The 18,059-nt window shown below is 55.1% G+C and overlaps 1 protein-coding gene and 1 long non-coding RNA gene across 2 annotated transcripts in view; both read left to right on the forward strand.

The window, feature by feature from the left end:
- LOC119113591 (uncharacterized) overlaps positions 1 to 8,451 on the forward strand; it is a 66,275-nt gene extending 57,824 nt beyond the window's left edge. The window contains exons 28-31 of the mRNA XM_037237882.1: positions 4,613 to 4,699; positions 6,256 to 6,433; positions 7,641 to 7,813; positions 8,435 to 8,451. Coding sequence (XP_037093777.1) covers positions 4,613 to 4,699; positions 6,256 to 6,433; positions 7,641 to 7,813; positions 8,435 to 8,451 — 455 coding nt within the window. The remainder of the gene's footprint in view (positions 1 to 4,612; positions 4,700 to 6,255; positions 6,434 to 7,640; positions 7,814 to 8,434) is intronic.
- A 1,276-nt stretch (positions 8,452 to 9,727) lies between these two features.
- LOC119113811 (uncharacterized) lies at positions 9,728 to 13,023 on the forward strand. The gene is made up of 3 exons (XR_005095967.1): positions 9,728 to 9,783; positions 10,398 to 11,981; positions 12,012 to 13,023. It is a non-coding gene; the product is annotated as an uncharacterized LOC119113811 (long non-coding RNA).
- Positions 13,024 to 18,059: the final 5,036 nt, after the last annotated feature.

Raw genomic sequence — 18,059 nt, forward strand, 5'->3', positions numbered from 1 at the left:
GTATTATCGTCCAACCGTTCATATATGATGTTCGTGGGCGTGGTTTCCAGGTATAACTGCCGTCAATTGGCTCTCGATCAAGGCTGTGAAGGCACGATGACGAAATCAAACCATGACACATTGGGAAGCATATTTGCTGAGCAGATAATCGCGCTGTCTAGAGCAGTCTTTTCCACCTAAAAAACATACCAAAAGTGATATGTGACCTTGTTTCATCATATCTGATATTGCTTCAATATTTTCAAAGGTGAAACATTCCCTTTCACATCGTACGAGCACGGAGCTCTAAAAGTTTGACATGCTCCGTTAGCCGTACTTAACTGAGCGTCGCACGCAGTTTGCACTTTCTTTGTTTCTTTTGCCTGTAAAACAATCATTAGAAACATTCGAAATGTGTATAATTTTGAGCTTTTATCTTTACTGTGCTGCATGTACATGCTTCGGCTCCAGAAGGCTGGGGGACTCACCGTGGGGGGAGGGAGGAGGCAAACTGAATGCGGGGAATCGAACCTCGTACCTCTGGTCTCCCAGATGTGCAATGGTTAACACAGACGCGCTAACCACTGGGCCATTGGCACCCTGCCGCGGCCCAGGGGACTTTGGCGCCATACTGCGCATCAACCAGGGGACTTCAACAGGGGACATCAACAGGGGACTCATTCACGCGCATCAACCAGGGGACTTAGGCGCCGTCCTGCCAGACCAGTGACAGGCGCTTGGGACCCCAGGCTGCAGGGGGGGGGGGGGGGGGGGGGGCGGAATGCCCTTCAGCTACTTACTAGAAAGAGTTTTACCCATACAATATCGAAACTGAGTGTGTGAAAAAAATGATCAATTTGAGCCACACGAGTAATATACATTAAGCCATTACGTCATGAGTTTAAGATGCTGAGGCCACCAATAGTGCAGTAGTTAAGCTTCACTTAAAAAAAACCAGATGTACGTGGTTCGATTCCCTGCAATGCCCGTTTCCTGGCCTGTCTGCCCCTGAATAAATGGCGTGTGTGCCTCTCGCTAGGGTGACAGGCATACACGCCATTTAATCTCAGCAGCTGAGTGTGTCGTAGAATCCCAATGGTACAGTAAGTTCGCGGTGCCGCACATGATAATCCGTTCCTAATATCAACTTGAACATCGCACAGGTGAAGTGAGTTGTCCGAGATACTTTCTACGCGTATACCAATTGATCTCCTAAAGCGTTAGACAGCTCTTCTCGATGCGCGGTAGCTTTCACCACCCGTTGGCTGGCGTCAGCTGTTCCCTGGGAAGACGACGCCGTGTGCCCATGGAGACTGCAACGCCGAGCCGCTGATTGAGGGCGAAACTCCCTTAGGTTAACAGGCACTGGAAACACGACACATTTTGGCCTTGTCTCGATCATTGATCTATGGCGTTTAATTCACGGGTCCCTGAGTAATCGTTAATGAGAAGGGCCGAACAAAGCGTCGTTCATGTGCCACCAGGGCTTATCCGATGCAACCATTTGATCCCTGCTATTCATTTCAGTTACATCTTAGTTCGTCCGCAGTTAACTTATTACTTCACTATTAGTCAATTTCGACATAAGTAAAACAACAAAGTTGACCTCTCGAATTAAAGTGGCCTGAATCTGGCCGGCCATTTCGTCTACAGATAGTTGACCGGCTACACAGCAAGACCCTTTAAATGAAGAGGCAAAAATCCAAGGAATTTTGTTGGGGGAGGGGTGAAACGGTAGGTGGGACGTGAAGCTCTATCGGGTTACAAGTGAATTGCGTTCCTTCCCGTAACCAAATCCTGGATCCGCCCCTGATCAGAGCACACTTAGAGCGGCCCTTAGCGTTGCCGCAGGCCTCATCCAGCTCATATCTTAACTGCTGACCGTCTAGCTTCCGATGCCGAATGCAGTTTGAACCGGATCAGCAAGCATGCCCCATATCCAAAACAAGCCGCATGCCTTCTCCCCTTCTTCGACGGCTCCCGCCGCGCGCGGGGGGCCGGGACGGTAAACAGGGTGGGGGCTGAGGGGACCTTGGAATGGTGTTGGTCAGCTGGACTGCCGTCGCTAGAGCGTAGGAATTTCGTAAGAACGAGTCCGAATACTCGGAATGCCCGTCATCAAGATGGTGCTATTTTAATACCGACCTAACATAACTATCGCTAAAAATCCTCTGACGCATATTTTTCTCAAATGACCGAAAAGTGAAAAGATGGATATGTTATCTCGAACAGCTTGAAAACGACAAAATAACACACGGTGTGCGCTGGACAAGTGCGCCGGATTTTGCAGCGGATCACGCGCTGTCCGTGGCCTTCTGTTTTTCTCGTTGTGTTTAAGGGCGAGGCGCGTCGATTTTCGATGTTCATGACCTTTAGGGTCTTTTGTGATTTGTATTTTGTTGTTTTTCAGTAGCCAAGGGTGTTAGCTCATGTCTGAAGATAGAAATTTGGACGAAGATCCTTACGGGGATCTTTGGATTTGGGAAAATCAGTGCTTTGAGGAGGTTGAAAATCAGCCAAATTATGAATCACAACTCCAGCAAGAGAGGGATCTAGTTAATCAAAAGCTTTGGCATTTATTCCAAAATTCAGCAACATGCATTGCACAGCTTCATAAAGGTAAGGTCGTGCAATATGCACTGGTAGGGTGTGATCATTGTTCTTGAAGTGTACAGCACAGTGTTGTGGTTCCATTATTTTATATGTAGTTAGGTGGAGTGTATCCAACTCCCAAAATATTACATGCCTTACAACACATTTAAAGGTTGTCCTGGATAATTTTCTGTGGAAACAACAGCATTCAAATGGTAGTAGTTTGAGTCATTTTCACCTGTCTCTGCCACCCATATCCAACCAATTTGGAAAAACTACCTTACCTTTTTACCCACTTGAGTGGCAGTCTTGCATAGGGGTGGCTGCTCTTTTCAGCACTCAAAATTACAATATGAGCCTTGATGCAATTTTCTGTTTTACGGGATGAAGCTAGACAATGGCTTAATGGCAAGCTACTCTCCATGCCTGGCAGCATTAATTTGCTTGCTGCATTCCAGCTGCCTTGATAATTTGCTTGGTATGCTTATGTCTTGCTTCTGGTTCAGTATTGCACTCATGTCACAATTTTCCTGGAAGATTAATAAAAAGATAGTGTGGTCTCACTGCTGGGGTCATTGGGCATGTGTATGCGGGCGGCAAAGGATTCATTGTACACAGTATATGTCAGGTGTAGCAGCAGATATTATGGCAATAATTTCAGAGAGCTTGCATCATGAATGTGAAGGCTCAGAGTAAAGTGTATGGTCACCACCAATTCCAGAGAGTAGAGAGCTGGTGATGGGGATTGCAGTGCTAAGTTAATATCAGGTGCAAGTGCTCACAGGGCATTTTTACAAAAAAGGCATGAAATTTCAGCATAATTGAGCTAGGCTTAAGTTAGGCACATACCATTGCAAGGTTTAGCTGATCAATGTTGTCTTATGCAGTGGATGTATTTTTGCAGACTGAATGCAGCTAACTTAGTGACGGAGGCCATCATGGCAGCAAAATTCACACTTGAAATCTTTAATAGATGTAAATTGATTGACAAAAGCATAGTCATAGGGCCATTTAATCTAATGTTTAGGCTCTTTGGTTTGCTGTTGTGGCTTTATTTTGTGTGCTGTTTAGTTATGTGTGGCTTGGCTTCAATGAATATGTGAATAAGTAAGTATAAATAGTAATAAAACAAGGTTATGTTCATAGCTATAAATTTCTTGCAAGTAATATAACTAGCAACATTGTGATCACTAGGTACCTGGTATGTAACTATGGTGTGATATATCCCAGGGGCGACACAACTATCTGGGATGGGGTTGTGCTCTTGGTAGATAGGCATATAATGCATATCATTGAATTGTGTCTCTCTAACATCTTCTTTATATACCAGGCTCTCTAAGCATCTTTCAATTAATTTTGAGTGGTTTTCAATATTGGATTTGGGTTCAGAATGCTTACTGGGCAAAGCTTGTTTGTATGCATCCTTAGCAAGGAATCCAAGTCCAAGGAATGCCGATCCAGTTCATCAGATAATGCCGCAATAAGGTTTTATCATACAGGACTGCACATGTGTTTTCCTTGCCATGCAGCACTGATGTGGCTGCTTCGGCTGGGCTTTCCAGCTAGCTGCCAGCTGACCTTTTCTTGTCAGTTTGGTCAAGCAATGTGACATTTGAGGGCTCTTACCTGGTACTGCATAAATCCCTTAAGCTATGTGCAAATGCTTGAAGCTTTAAGAGCTGTGATATCATTCTGTTCTGCCCGCCTGTAATGCTTGCAGAGTTGTCATTTGTGTTTTTACAAGAAATTTTAAGGAACAACTATGCTGATGACCATAGTGCTGATGTGGTTTCTTCATACTATGAATGCAGTCATGGCATAAACAACACCACTCATGCTGCCAAATGGATAAGCTCAGCAGAGAACATTTTATGGTGGATGTGTTTGAGTTTGTAACACACTTGTATGTGTAAGGCACATTGTTATTGAGAATGCCTGTCTCAGGAAATTGGTCTTAGTCTGGACATGACACAAACTCATACTGTGAGCTGCCCTCATTGTGCAGGTGAAAACTGACCAGCCTTTCCCCATCTCATCACAGGCACCTCCTCCACTGGGATGGTGGAGCGAAGCTCGCGCTGGATGCCGTTCCAGACGGCCGCCGGCTCCGTCACGGCCCTGTACAAAGGTCAGCATCCCCACACCCCTCCCCACCCTGTCACTGCCCCACACGAAAGGTCGGAGTGCGGTCCTCACGCCGTGGCGCGGCCCGGCTCACCGTCGGTGCTGTCTCCGCACAGAGCGGCCCGGCTCAGCCGTCGGTGCTGTCTCCGACACAGATTCGGCCCGGCTCACCGTCGGTGCTGTCTCCGCACAGAGCTGCCCGGCTCACCGTTGGTGCTGTCTCCGCACAGAGCGGCCCGGCTCACCGTCGGTGCTGTCTCCAGCACAGATCGGCCCGGCTCACCGTCGGTGCTGTCTCCGCACAGAGCTGCCCGGCTCACCGTCGGTGCTGTCTCCGCACAAAGCTGCCCGGCTCACCGTCGGTGCTGTCTCCACACAGAGCGGCCCGGCTCACCGCTGGCGCTGTCTCCTGTCCATGGCAGTCACCGTTGGGACGGCCAGCAGGCCCCAGCTAATGGGACAGAACGTTGCCACGATGAGATGGGCGTGCTCGTCGATGTGGTGGACTGGTGTTGGTGTTGTGCAAAAGCTGGGCCAGTCCCGACATCTTCGGTCTTGTGTTTTGGATGATATGCCGAGGTTTGGGTACAATGAACGGGCGAAGTGGAAAAGGCGTAAGAAACTCGGATGGCTATAGCTGCATGTGGTACATCTATGGTTGCTGGGAAGTGTCATGCCGATAGTGGCACTGTGTCAGATGACATGGTCAGATAAAAGGAATGATGTAATCCGAGGGTCGAATCCCATCCTTGCATATGATATTGCCAATCTTGTGCGAACATATTCCATAGAAACATTGGCGAATCGAGTTAGGTTAATTCAGCTTAAGCAAAAATTTTGGCTCGCTAATTTTGTGTAAGAGCAAACTGCATGGACTTTTTTGTAGCGTGTCTTGCGTAGAATGGGGCCGTCTTGTCGTGTTCGGTATTGTATGGTGCTCGCTCCCACGACTTGAACCCTCCGCGTGCATGTACACTGAACTGTGCTTCAGTCGGGCCGATTCCTGAATCGGGCGTCGCCGATCGGTCGCCCTCAGATGGTAAGCGTCAGGCACCATACCAATAGTGTGCCAAGGGATCGGTGTAGCCATCTGTGGTGGAAAACAGAGCCGGTGACATTCGTTATTAGGGAATCGAGCCGGGTAACATCGATATAGAGGCCTGAGTGCCGTCAGTTTATCGCCCTAATCACGCAGAGAGCCGTCTCCTTCATCAAGTGTAGCTACTGCCGAGGTTTCTTGTTGGCTTTCCAATATGCTGCTCATCCCCCTCCGTCGGCTGTGCGGTCCATGGAGGGGCCCTCGCCGAGTGGTCCGGCTCGCAAGTTCGTCACGTGACTGGTGACGCATCGTCAAGCATTCGGTGACGTGTGGTCACGTGCCGCGCCTGTGTCGCAGTTAGCACGGGCGCAGGCAGTGTTGCAGTCTGCCAAGTGCTACAGTCTCCAACTGTTCCTGCGCCAAATGTGACATGACTGACATGCCAAAAGTTGCAGCTCCCCCTCCCCCCCCCCCCCAAGCTGGTGACGTGGCCTTTGATGAGCGCCGCCTCGGTCGGGCAGAGTCAATGGACGGCATCCGGCGGTGTACCGAGCTGGGCGTGCTGCACGGCCAGCAGCGGCGCACGCGCGACCTGGCCACCTTCCTGCGCCGGCGACGCCTCATCCGTCGCGAGGATCTGCTGGCCTTCCTGTGCGGCAAGCCGCTGCCGCCGGCGCTGGCCGGACGTCACGGTCACAGGTCAGGCTGGGCGGGGACGCAGTTCACTCATGGGCACAGGTCAGGCTGGGCGGGACGCAGGTCAGGCTGGGCGGGTACGCAGGTCATTCATGGGTACGGTATCGTGTAGATTGTCGCAGGGAACTGGAGAGTGCGGTGTCACAGCTGGCGCAGAACAGTACGTTAGAGCGGTAGTGGTGAAACAAAATGCCAAGGTAGATCAGACACGGATTAGGGAAACACTGAACAGAAGTACCAGAGGACGAGGGGAAGGGAGGAAGGGAGCTGTAGCCTCCGCGGAAATGACGCAGGGCGTGCTGTTCAAATGGGGCGGGGGACGGGGAAGAACAGGGCGGGAACGGGAGGGGGATCTGTGGGTGGGCTGGTCTGCCATGTGGAAGAAGCAAGGCGTGCTGTTGATCTGGAGTGGGGGACGGGGAAGTGCGGGGCGGGAAGGGGTCTGTGGGTGGATGACATCCCACCAGTCACCTTGTGCCCAGTACGTCCCCGTCTTTGCGGCCATCTGGTAGTATTCTACACAGCGTTTCGTGGCGTACGTGCGTGGGGCACTGCGCCCGCTCAGTGTAGACAACGAGCCCCTGACTTAGCTGTGCCGGGGATGTATGCCTGTGGCCCGCCGCCCTCCAAGACGTCTTCCTAGCCGTCAGCAGGTCATCAACTCGCCTGCACGTCTCTCTGACCCCGTCCGTGACCCTCCGCCTGTCGTCATGTCTTTCTCCCCGTCCGTGCGTCTCTCTGACCCCGTCCGTGACCCTCCGTCCGTCAGCACGTTTCCCTCCCCTCGGTCCGTCGCCATGTCCCTCTCCCCGTCGGTACGTCTCTCTGACCCCGTCCGTGACCCTCCGTCCGTCAGCACGTTTCCCTCCCCTCGGTCCGTCATGTCCCTGTCCCCGTCCGTACGGCTCTCTGACCCCGTCCGTGACCCTCCACCTGTCGGCAGGGCGTCGCCGCGGCCTGTACGGCTCTCTGACCCCGTCCGTGACCCTCGGTCCGTCGGCAGGGCGCCGCCGCGGCCTGTACGGCTCTCTGACCCCGTCCGTGACCCTCCACCTGTCGGCAGGGCGTCGCCGCGGCCTGTACGGCTCTCTGACCCCGTCCGTGACCCTCCGTCCGTCAGCACGTTTCCCTCCCCTCGGTCCATCGCCATGTCCCTCTCCCCGTCCGTACGGCTCTCTGACCCCGTCCGTGACCCTCGGTTCGTCGGCAGGTCGTCGCCGCGGCCTCACCTCGGCCTGGTGGACCGGACATCACCACGTCTGGGCGGCGCGTCCATCCTGGTGACGGCCTCGCCGGCGTCGACGCAAGCTGCCGACGGACTGCAACCGTTCAGGGACGCTCTGGCCCTCTCCAGTGAGTTCAGGGACGCTCTGGCCCTCTCCAGTGAGTCGCACGGAGCTGCGCTCAGCCAGTGCCCTGCTACCGGTGACGCTCGAGCCCCTCATGCGTGAGGCTATTTGCTACCTTCGCTGGACAGGGGTTGGCCCAGCTCCCTCCGTTTTCGCAGGTGCTTCTCGAATCGTCCAGGGCATCATGACGAAATGCCGGGCAGGTGCTTCACGGCTGCTCTATGCCAGACCTTGCAATTTCAAGTTTTACTTTTTCAGGTTAACACCTATGATCTCTCATTTAAAGCCTGGCTTGGCGAAAATGTGAAACTGCGACAGACGACGCATTCGTCGCTCTGTGGGTACCTTGTACGCTTGTTTGGTGTTTCTGAAGATGTTAAGCTTAGTCGTTTCTCGAACGCCACGAGTTATGACCTTTTCTAAGGTCATTCGAAGAAGACAGCTCGCTGACGCATGCCACTGGACTGTAGTTTTGAAGTCAAGGGCACGTCAAGCCACGCTTTCAAGACCGTCCATACAAGACGTGGACTTCCAGTGTGTCATTGATGCCGTCGTATGTGGGGACCTGAAGTTCAGGGTGAGGGTAAATGTGGTAAATGTCACAAGTGATAATGGCCCCAGGTAAATGTCATGGACGATCGTGGCCTGGCCCTAGGCGGCCCTTCGAACTAAACGACAATACCATTAGGTCCTGGTCAGTCTTCCCGCCTGGCTACATGCAAGGCTTCGCAGACAAGTATGCGATTCCGTGGGCTGGGTCCTGGCGCATCATCAGCAAGCGGCAACACAGAGTGGCGCATGTGACAAATTACAGATCACACACGAGAAGCCACGGCCTGGTTTTTGGCATTGCCGCCGTAGCCCAGTAGCGTGGAGCCGTCGGGGGGACTTCGCGCCCTCCGCGTAAGCCGCCGAAGGCAATCGACGTGGCCGAAGATGGCTGATCGCTTTTCGGACGGGCTCCAGTGAGTGGCGGTACCACCGGGGTCGCACCAAACCCCTGCTGTGAGATGGCAAGCGTCCATTGACGCTGCCAAGCGTTCATTGCCGCTGCCAAGCGTTCATTGACGCTGCCAAGCGTTCATTAACGCTCCTCTGCAGTCGGTGGTGTCGCCCCTGACGACGTCCTGGCGTCGTTGTAATGAAAACCAGTGCGCAACGTTCATTCGAAGTCAAACCCCGTCCTTTGTGTGACGTACAGGGTTCTGTTGTTGTGTTTTCTTTCTTTTTTCTTCTGTCTCGTTTTCTCGTTCTCATGCTGCAATGCTCACGCTGACCACGTGCGGTTGGTGTGTCTGGCGTCTGTTGATGTGGCGGTCCTATGCTGCCACGAGGTCCGAGCTGCCGCGCTGCGGCCGTGCTGCTTGTGATGCGTTGTACTAGTTACTCCCAGAAACTTGGCATTCCTGCCCGGGCCGTACCTATGTCCAGTGACGACTGACCTTTATCCCGTTCCACCTGACCCGTGTCCAGTGACATCTAACCTGTGTTCAATGACATCTGACCTTTATCCCGTTACACCTGACTTGTGTCCAGTGACACCTGATCTGTATCCCGTTACACCTGATATGTGTCCATTGACACCTAACCTGTGTTCAATGAACCTAACCTGTGTTCAATGACACCTGACCCGTGTCCAGTGACACCTGACCTGTGTCCCGACACACCTGACCTGTATCCAGTGACACCTGGTCTGTGTCCAGTGACACCTGGCGTGTGTCAAGTGACACCTGATCTGTATCCCGTTACACCTGACATGTGTCCATTGGCACCTGACCTGTGTCCCGTTACACCTGACCCGTGTCCCGGAACACCTGACCTGAGTGCGGTAGCGGTGAATGGTGACGTGTCGTCTGTGTGCGGCAGGTCTGCAGGGCGCCATGTCGGCCGTCAGCTTCCGTCCGCCGTCGCCGGCCGCCTCCGCGGCGTCGCCAGCCCGGCGCCGCTCGTCGCCCGGCCGCCGCCACGCCAGCGGCTCCCCGGCCCCGGCCGACTACAGCTCAGGTTAGCACAGACGCGCGGGGAACGGCAGGTCAGGTCAGCTCAGACTAAGTCGGACGAGGCGAGGGCCAGGTCAGGCCGGACGAAGTCGAGGGTCGATAAGGCCAATGGGTCAGGTCCTGGGGCAGAGGAGAGCAGAACACAGGTCAGGCCGGCGCCGCGGTCGGCGGGGCTGCTGAGCACCGCTGAGTCCCGGGGCTGCGCGGCCTGTCTCCCGCTAGGTCTGTACTGAATCCCCGGGCCGTGCAGCCTGTCCTCGGTCAGGTCTGTACCAGCGTAGGCCCGCAGGCGGAGCGGTGCGGCCGAACCCGCAGGTGATTGTCGTACAACCGACGTCGGCTTATGTGCTGTATGGCGGACGAACTTCCACATGGCTCTCTGGCGATTGGTTGATGTTCGCGGTGTTGATGTTGGCAGTGACGCAGGCGGCATGATTCGAATGTTCGTTCACTTCTTGGCCAATGACGCGTTGCAGTCGGTTTTTTGCCCGCATCTGCGCCGTGGTGGGGAGCGATTTGGCCCCACTCACCCTGTGCGATCGCTGCCAGTGTCGACGGAGCGATGTTGACCTGTCTGACCTTTGGCACTTGACTCACGCTGTGCTTTCTCGCCGGCAGTGAAACGTCCGGCCACGCCGTCCTCCCCCAGCGACGTGGTCATGGACTCGCCCACCCACAAACGACCCCGCCTCACCTAAGGCTAAATGAACTCGTCCGCCAGCTGCGCCGCCCAAATTATTAGCCGGAGTCGGCCGGCGACCGGCGCTGTTTTGTGCGTGTGTGTGTGTATATACGCGTGCGCGTGTGTGCGCCTGCGTGCACAGACGTGACCACTAAATTGTCGGTGGGGCCTCAGCGGCGGGGCGTGGCCCAGGGGATTGCCCGGCGCTCGCGCGGTCCGATCTCACGGCGCCGGGCCCGGACAGCGTGTCGGCGCCGCGGCCTTCGCGTGCTCGGATCCCCGGCCGGTGACGTCATTGGTCACGTCATCAGTCGGGGGCAGCCGTGCGCGCGCCTCAGGCAGCGGTCGGAGCCGGTAGTGTAGCGTCGCGTCGCGGTGTGTGCGCGGGCGGTGCGGTTGCCGCGCGGGCGGGGTGGGTGGGTAGATGGGCTGCAGCGCCGGTTGGCGGTGGGGGGCCCGCGGACGCGCCGGCGCGCTGCGGGAATCATGAGCTGCTGCGCCGGCTGGACGGCGCCCAGCAGGCAGCCGCCAGCTGTGACGCGCCGCGCTTTCTCGTTTGGCAGCGGCTGGACTCGCGGGGCCCGCCCTGTGTCGACGTTCGGTACCAAGTCAGTCGGGCTCGGTTTATTACGCGAAAAGCGAGAGGAAAAATGGCGGCGCTGTCGACAAAGTCCGAATCGTTACAACAGTTTACTTTTGGACTTGTTTAAATTTTATTTGGCGTTGAATGGGCTATGCGGTTGAAATCCCGGTGCACACTTCATCTGTTGGTACCGTGATAGGGTGACTGTTGACATTTAGGCCTGCCACAATGTGTGTTCGTTCCTTAAGGGGCTATCAAAAATGTTTATACAGCTCTGGCTTGTACCTAATTTGTTGGTTAAATGACGTTTTCCTAGATGTAGTGCCGCAAAATGTTTACCGCTTCTTGAATAAAGGAAACACCAGGCTACTTATGCATAATTGAGCCATGTGGGTATGCCATCTGTCCAAGCGCGCTGGTGACGCCGTTTTGTCACGTAACTGAGTACGGACTCCGTTCTCCAAACGTGCATGTGATGAGCGTGTACTATAAGACACAGATCGGGCTCGTGGTGGGTAGGATGAGAGTGTCGCCTTGCCCTGCCCACTGCACCAAGACGGCGTGCCAGGCGGGGTCTCAGATGTGTGTGCGTGTGTGTGTGTGTGTGCGTGTGCTTGTGTGGCCCTGGCCTGGTGCGCGGCCACCTCCCCCGGAGCCGTGGCCCGCCTGCGCCCCGCGCCTGCCAGCCAGTCTCGGTCAGACTGCCAGCTCTGAGCCCCGCGGCGCGGACCCGGGGCCGCTGCGGGTTGGTGCCGGCCCGCTGGCGGCCGGCGGCGCCACCGGCGCCCTGTGTGCTCCTCTGCGGACGGCGGCTCGATGTCGCTCTGATGCCGAACCGCCGCGGGGCCTGCTCAGCCGTGCCGCCTCAGCCGTACGGTCTCAGCCGCGCTGGGGTGGCCGTGAGGGCCGCCGTTATCGTGTGACGCCTGTTCGTGAGGTGATGGGTCCCGCCGCCCCGGTTCGTGAGGCGATGGGTCCCGCCGCCCCGGTTCGTGAGGCGATGGGTCCCGCCGCCCTGGTCCGTGAAGTGGTGGGCCCCGTCGCCCCGGTCCGTGGAGTGGTGGGCCCCGCCGCCCCAGTCTGTGAAGTGGTGGGCCCCGCCGCCCCTGGTCTGTGAGGTGGTGGGTCCCGCCGCCCCGATCCGTGAAGTGGTGGGCCCCGCCGCCCCGGTCCGTGAGGTGGTGGGCCCCGCCGCTCCAGTCCGTGAGGTGGCCCAACGCGCTTCTCTGGAGGTCGCTGTCTTGCTCTGCCCTCTCCCCATCCGCTCGCACGCCTGTCATGTTCTGAAAGTGGGGTTGCCCCTCCCCCTGACCGGGCTGTCGGCGGACCTGTCCTGCGCTGTCGGCCCAGACGCGGCGGGGTCATGAGGTGCCTGACGGGGTGCATGCGGCGGACATCGCCCGGTTGCCTGCGCGCTACCGAACCTCGCATTTGAGTCCCAGTGCGGACAGTTTGGCGGCGTGTGGCGTGTGGCTGCGATTGCGGTAATAAAGATTGCTAAAACGCGCCTGGCGTGCTCAGCGGTGCGCGCAGTGGGCAGCAGCAGCACTAATGCAGCAGACGGTGATCGGTGGGCGACGGATCGGGCAGCGTTGTCGGCGTTGAGCACCTCCCTTTGTTTCATATGTGATGTGTTCTTTCCTTCATTGACGAGCTGAATGACCGAGCTGTTTCCTGTAAGGTCTTCATTCGCGTAGGCATTGTCGGGCTGATCCGGGCATAGCGAACGAGCAAGGAAAACGAGAGAGCGAGTGCAGGTGTGCAGGCGAGAGCGACTCCCAGCGGTCTTGTTTGCTCGTTTGCTGGCCTGTCGGGGTGATGGTCGAGCTGTGATCGCGAAAGCGTGCTGTATAGAGCGATAGCACAGAGTTGTCGGTGGACCATGCGGTGCTTAGGCAGCAGTAGAACTCATAAAGCTGACACATTTTTCTTCACCATCTCAAAAAGGCCCGCCTCAATAAAACGTGTTATGTAAGGTAATTTGATATTTCATAAAAAGATTCCATTGTATGCTTGGGATCTTTGATGTGCATTGGTAAGGTGGTAAACATGAGTGCACCGGCCCCGTGAGCCCCCACGTTTACGTAATACCAAAACAACTTTTTTGAGTTATCGTTTGATACAGCACGCGCTGAGCTGGAAATGAGAAGTGCAGAGAGCTAGTGCATTTAAAGCAACGAAAAACAACAAATGGAGCTGCTCTCTTCGTCGGGTGCACGCCATGCGTGCTTTTACTGCTTGCAGTAATGTGGTCGGAAACGGTGGCTCTGTGGTGTCTCCTGCATTCTTGAGCACATCACACCCTGGTTAGTGGCTTTTGTGCCAACAACGCGATGTTTTTTTTGGTAACCGGCTGTCTCGTCACCGCCTGATGGATGATAAGCGCTCCTGGTGTCACCAACGAGCCATGCAGACGTGTGGTCGCGAAGCAGTCTCAGCCAAGCGGAGCTCCACGCGGTCAAGACTGTATGACCGGTGTTTTGTGCCAGACACTGATGCGTGGACCTCAGGCCGAGCTGGGATTCGGTCTGACAAGTTCGCGGGACACTCAGCTTGCAGCTCCTTTATTTTGACATCGGTCCCAAAGCCATCTGGGGAGATGTTTTACATAACAATAGTGCTAAGAGCGACCACTGGTGGCGCTGCCGTTCGCCAGGCCCCCCGGAGTTCCGCATGAACTGCAAATGGGCAACATGAACTGCAAGTGCAACAGTCCTGTTGCAGCCGCGGGACATAGTAGTGGACGCTGGTAGTAGAGCATAGCTCATGCGCCAGGTGCCAATCGCATGGCACCCAGACCATGTGACACTGGCCACACGCTTGGCACGTGTGGCCAGTGTCAACCTACAAACCAACATGATGAAACCATGCTCGCCGGCCACCGTTCGGTCCTGACTTGATGTCAGACGAGAGCAATAGCATAGAGGCTGATGCTAGCGTATTCCAAGTGCGCACAACTTGGGTAGTGTGCAAGTTGCGCGTAAGTGGCGTGTAGCTCTCAAATTGTAGGGTGTCGCTTGCCGCACGGCATGCGCACACCGCAAGTTGTAAGCTCCTGACCACATACTCGTAGCTCATGCACTGCGTTACACGCGCCTGTCTGGATCCGACGATGCGTAACGCTATCTGACAAAAGTTCGCGGACTTGATCTGCCCCTCCCTGCACTGCGGCAGGCCATGGTGATGTTAAAGGCGCCTCATGCAAGTTTGTGTAGCGGACGTAGCCACACGAGGGACGGGAGCGTCCTCCTCAGCTTGTATGCAGGAAGGCGTAGTACCCCAGAACTAAAGGAGACTGAAGAGTAGCGTTTGCACTAAAAGATGTTCGTGCAAACGACTGACTAGTAGTTTCCGTCGTAGATACGCAATCTGAATGATCCTGATTGACTTATTTGTCAGTCAATGATAATCTTCACCTTGTACAAATATTATACACTTGTATACATATTACTTAAAGTTTTTTAGGGTGTCTCAAATAAATAAGTCATGACGCTGCGCTTTTACGCCTTTTCACACGACAAATAAACAGAAATCAAAGCGTCTTAACGGCACAACTTCCGTGTTCGAACATGGCTTTAAAACGTGGCATCTCAAGTTGTCTTAGTTTCGTTTCCAAGTGATTTTGATTGGCGCGTTTACTGTTCTGCACACTACTGGTAATTGTGTGACCTTGGAGGGGGAGAAGGGCTTTTGCAGCCATGTCCCCCCCCCCCCCTCTCCTCTGCCTGAAGGCTGTTGGTTCCTCTGTACAGCACTTTTTGGCAGTTTAAGACGCAGGTGCTCTAAGATGCACAAATGAGCCTCGATGCATCAAAATAGAATACAAGCTCTAAAAAGGTCGCTAAAACGGATCCAGGCGACAAAGAGGGCTGAAAGGAGGACCCGATTTGACCCCTCCTAGGCCACATCCTGTCTACGCCACTGAGTACTGGTATGCATGTTGAGTCCTCCTCTGTTGGGACAGAAGGGGCAAGTCCCAAACTTTTTGAACTTGAAGATTAGGTGTTTCTCATTAAGGCACTTCTCACGCGCTCGGGTGGGGGTCAATTGACCCCATGAAGGTTTCTCCAGAATGTCTTTCAAACGGCGTGGCGTAGCCGCGCCAAACTGCAGAGCTTTAGACAATTGAAGAGCAAATCTTTTTGTTAAAACAATAAATATAACTTGTGAGGTCGCTGACCTATGGCAGGTCAAAGTCAGGCCATGGCCATCAGCAAAGTCCATTTGCAGTGAATCATTCAATCTGACGTGACAACGGGGTGTTAGACAAAGCCATTCATCTCTAAAATAGTTCCGCAGTCAATACACCAATTACATTTGGCATTGCACGCCCCATCAACCGAGGTTCAGGTATGAGGACCGAGATCAAACCCGGCCTGCTTTTTTACTCGAGAGCTTGTTGTATATGGTAGGCTCTGGTGCTCATTTCGATTTTGTTAATGACAGGGATCACAGCAGACATGTTTGATAGCCTTCTGGAAGGTCAGAATAGGTCACCGACCTAAAATACCCCAAGCCAATGTTTATTTTAGGAATACACGTCGGGCGCCATCCCTGTCGATGATTTGAATGACAAAATAGAAGCATCTTCGTAGGTTAGAGGTCGTGTTCCCCTACTCAAGGTCAAACTAGGTCATCAACATTAAATCAACATTATCTACCCTTTGCTTAGAACATATATCTAGGTTCACGGCGGTTGCTTGGAAATGTCTGGGAGCGCTTTTGACACTAATCTGGAGTTCGACCTTGCATAGCCTTTTTCAACCCCATGGTCATGACTGACCTCATACACAGGCCATCCCATCCTGTAAATTTGGTGCCTCTGGCTATCTTAGTTTTCGATATTTCAGGGGGGATGAAATTGGCCCCCACCGGAGCGAACGATATTCAGCCGGCAACCCGAGAGCGTGTTAAGAGACAGAGACATGCATTCTCCCTTTCCTGTGGTAAACTGAGCTCAGTTAACAGGGTGCGTCTGCCGTATGAGAATAAGGGGAGTTGTTAGTTACATTAACTCGTACTTCAAGCCGTAACAAGGATTTCCTGAAGAGAGGGCAAGTATCAAATGTTGTCAGAACTTTTGCGAACTTTGGACAAAGTTCTTGCGAAATCGCCCACCATCCGGAGTAAATCTCTTGGATCAGGGGGCATATCGTCTTGCCCCCCCCCCCCCCCACCCTCTCACTCTTTCCAGGCTACGTCTCTGACATGATCTCCCCCGTCTACAATAGCACTCCACGTGACTAGCTTTTTCATATGTGACAAAAATTCTGCGCCGACGTCGTCGAAGTTGGGTGTGATCCCGGGTTTAAGTCTGACTCTATCTCTAATGAAGCCCAAACCAGGTCGCTGGAGCCCAATGTGCCCGCAATTTGGCATTGGGTAGCTTCCTCAGCGTCCAGCCTTTTACACTGCATTCACACGCTTTGACGAGTGCGCGCTTCTAAAGACGAGACTAAAGACGGGGTCTTCAAAACATCCGTGGGCGGCGACCTCAGCACAGTGTCGGCTCCTTGCAGTGCTCTCATCGTGATGTACGCTCGGCTCGGGGAGTCACCACGCGGGCTGCCCCGTCACAACCCTCCATCCGGCTGAATATTGAGCCGTTCCACGCTCTGAACGGCGTCGACTCCTCAACGGCCCCCGTCGGTCGGCTCAAAGCGCCCGGTGAACCCCCGCGGACGCGCTCCTCCGACCTATGCCATCTCCGGGCCTGCTCGTGACGTCATGCAGCCTGCGGGTAAACAAGACGTCGGTGGGCGGGCCGGCGACCTCAGCTGCACGATCAATGCCGCCGCCGCCGCCGCCGCCGTCGAACGCTGACCCCGGAGACACCTGGGCCCGGCGGGCGGGCCGCGCGGCGCAGCCTACCTGCGGCGGCGGCGGCGGCGGCGGGCGGTCTGCCGTCCGCGGTGGACGCGTTTGAAGTGACGTACCGCGAGGGTCCGCGCTCCCCGGTTCGCACAGGTCTCTTGGCCCGCGCCGATTTGGCATTGATTTTGCGCCGGGCGTCCTTGCGGCGACCTTGAACCTGAACGGCGTGGGTCGAAATAGCCGGGCGACGGCCGAGCGCGGCCGAAAAACAACGGTGGAGCGAGCTCCGGAACGGCTGACGGTTTGGCCACAGGGGGAGGAATTCCTGTCCAACTGCAGAGACACCACACGACACATCAGGGCGGCCTTCTGCTTGGTCACAGGGGGATGCGGTCCTGTCCCTCTGCAGGGATGCCACGTGACACAGCAGTTGGCAGATACACAGCACGGCACTATACAGTGCTCTCCCTCGCAGCCCATGCAACATGAGGTGGTGGGACGTGGCATTGACGTTCACGGTAGAAGTGAGCGATGTGCAGTGTTGCTGCATACCGCCCAGCATCCGCGCGCAGCATACGCAGCATGGGGCAGGCACAGAACGCACTGGCAGGCGCCGAGCAGCACGCCGCCAGAGACAGAACAACACTAGCACAGCACGACACTGAATATGACACCGCAACGACACGCAATGCACGTTCTAGCGCAACACAAAACGACGTAACATGTCACCGAGGGCGGTGGCAGATACGAACATGTCACCGCGGACGGTGGGCAGATACGGACATGTCACCGCGGACGGTGGACAGATACGAACATGTCACCGCGGACGGTGGGCAGATACGAACATGTCACCGCGGACGGTGGACAGATACGGACATGTCACCGCGGACGGTGGACAGATACGGACATGTCACTGCGGACGGTGGGCAGATACGGACATGTCACCGCGGACGGTGGGCAGATACGGACATGTCACCGCGGGCGGTGGGCAGATACGGACATGTCACTGCGGACGGTGGACAGATACGAACATGTCACCGCGGACGGTGGACAGATACGGACATGTCACCGCGGACGGTGGGCAGATACGGACATGTCACTGCGGACGGTGGACAGATACGAACATGTCACCGCGGACGGTGGACAGATACGGACATGTCACCGCGGACGGTGGACAGATACGAACATGTCACCGCGGACG

Source organism: Pollicipes pollicipes, unplaced genomic scaffold (assembly GCF_011947565.3).
Source record: "Pollicipes pollicipes isolate AB1234 unplaced genomic scaffold, Ppol_2.1 Scaffold_7262;HRSCAF=8765_pilon_pilon_pilon, whole genome shotgun sequence".
Taxonomy (NCBI): Eukaryota; Metazoa; Arthropoda; class Thecostraca; order Pollicipedomorpha; family Pollicipedidae; genus Pollicipes; species Pollicipes pollicipes.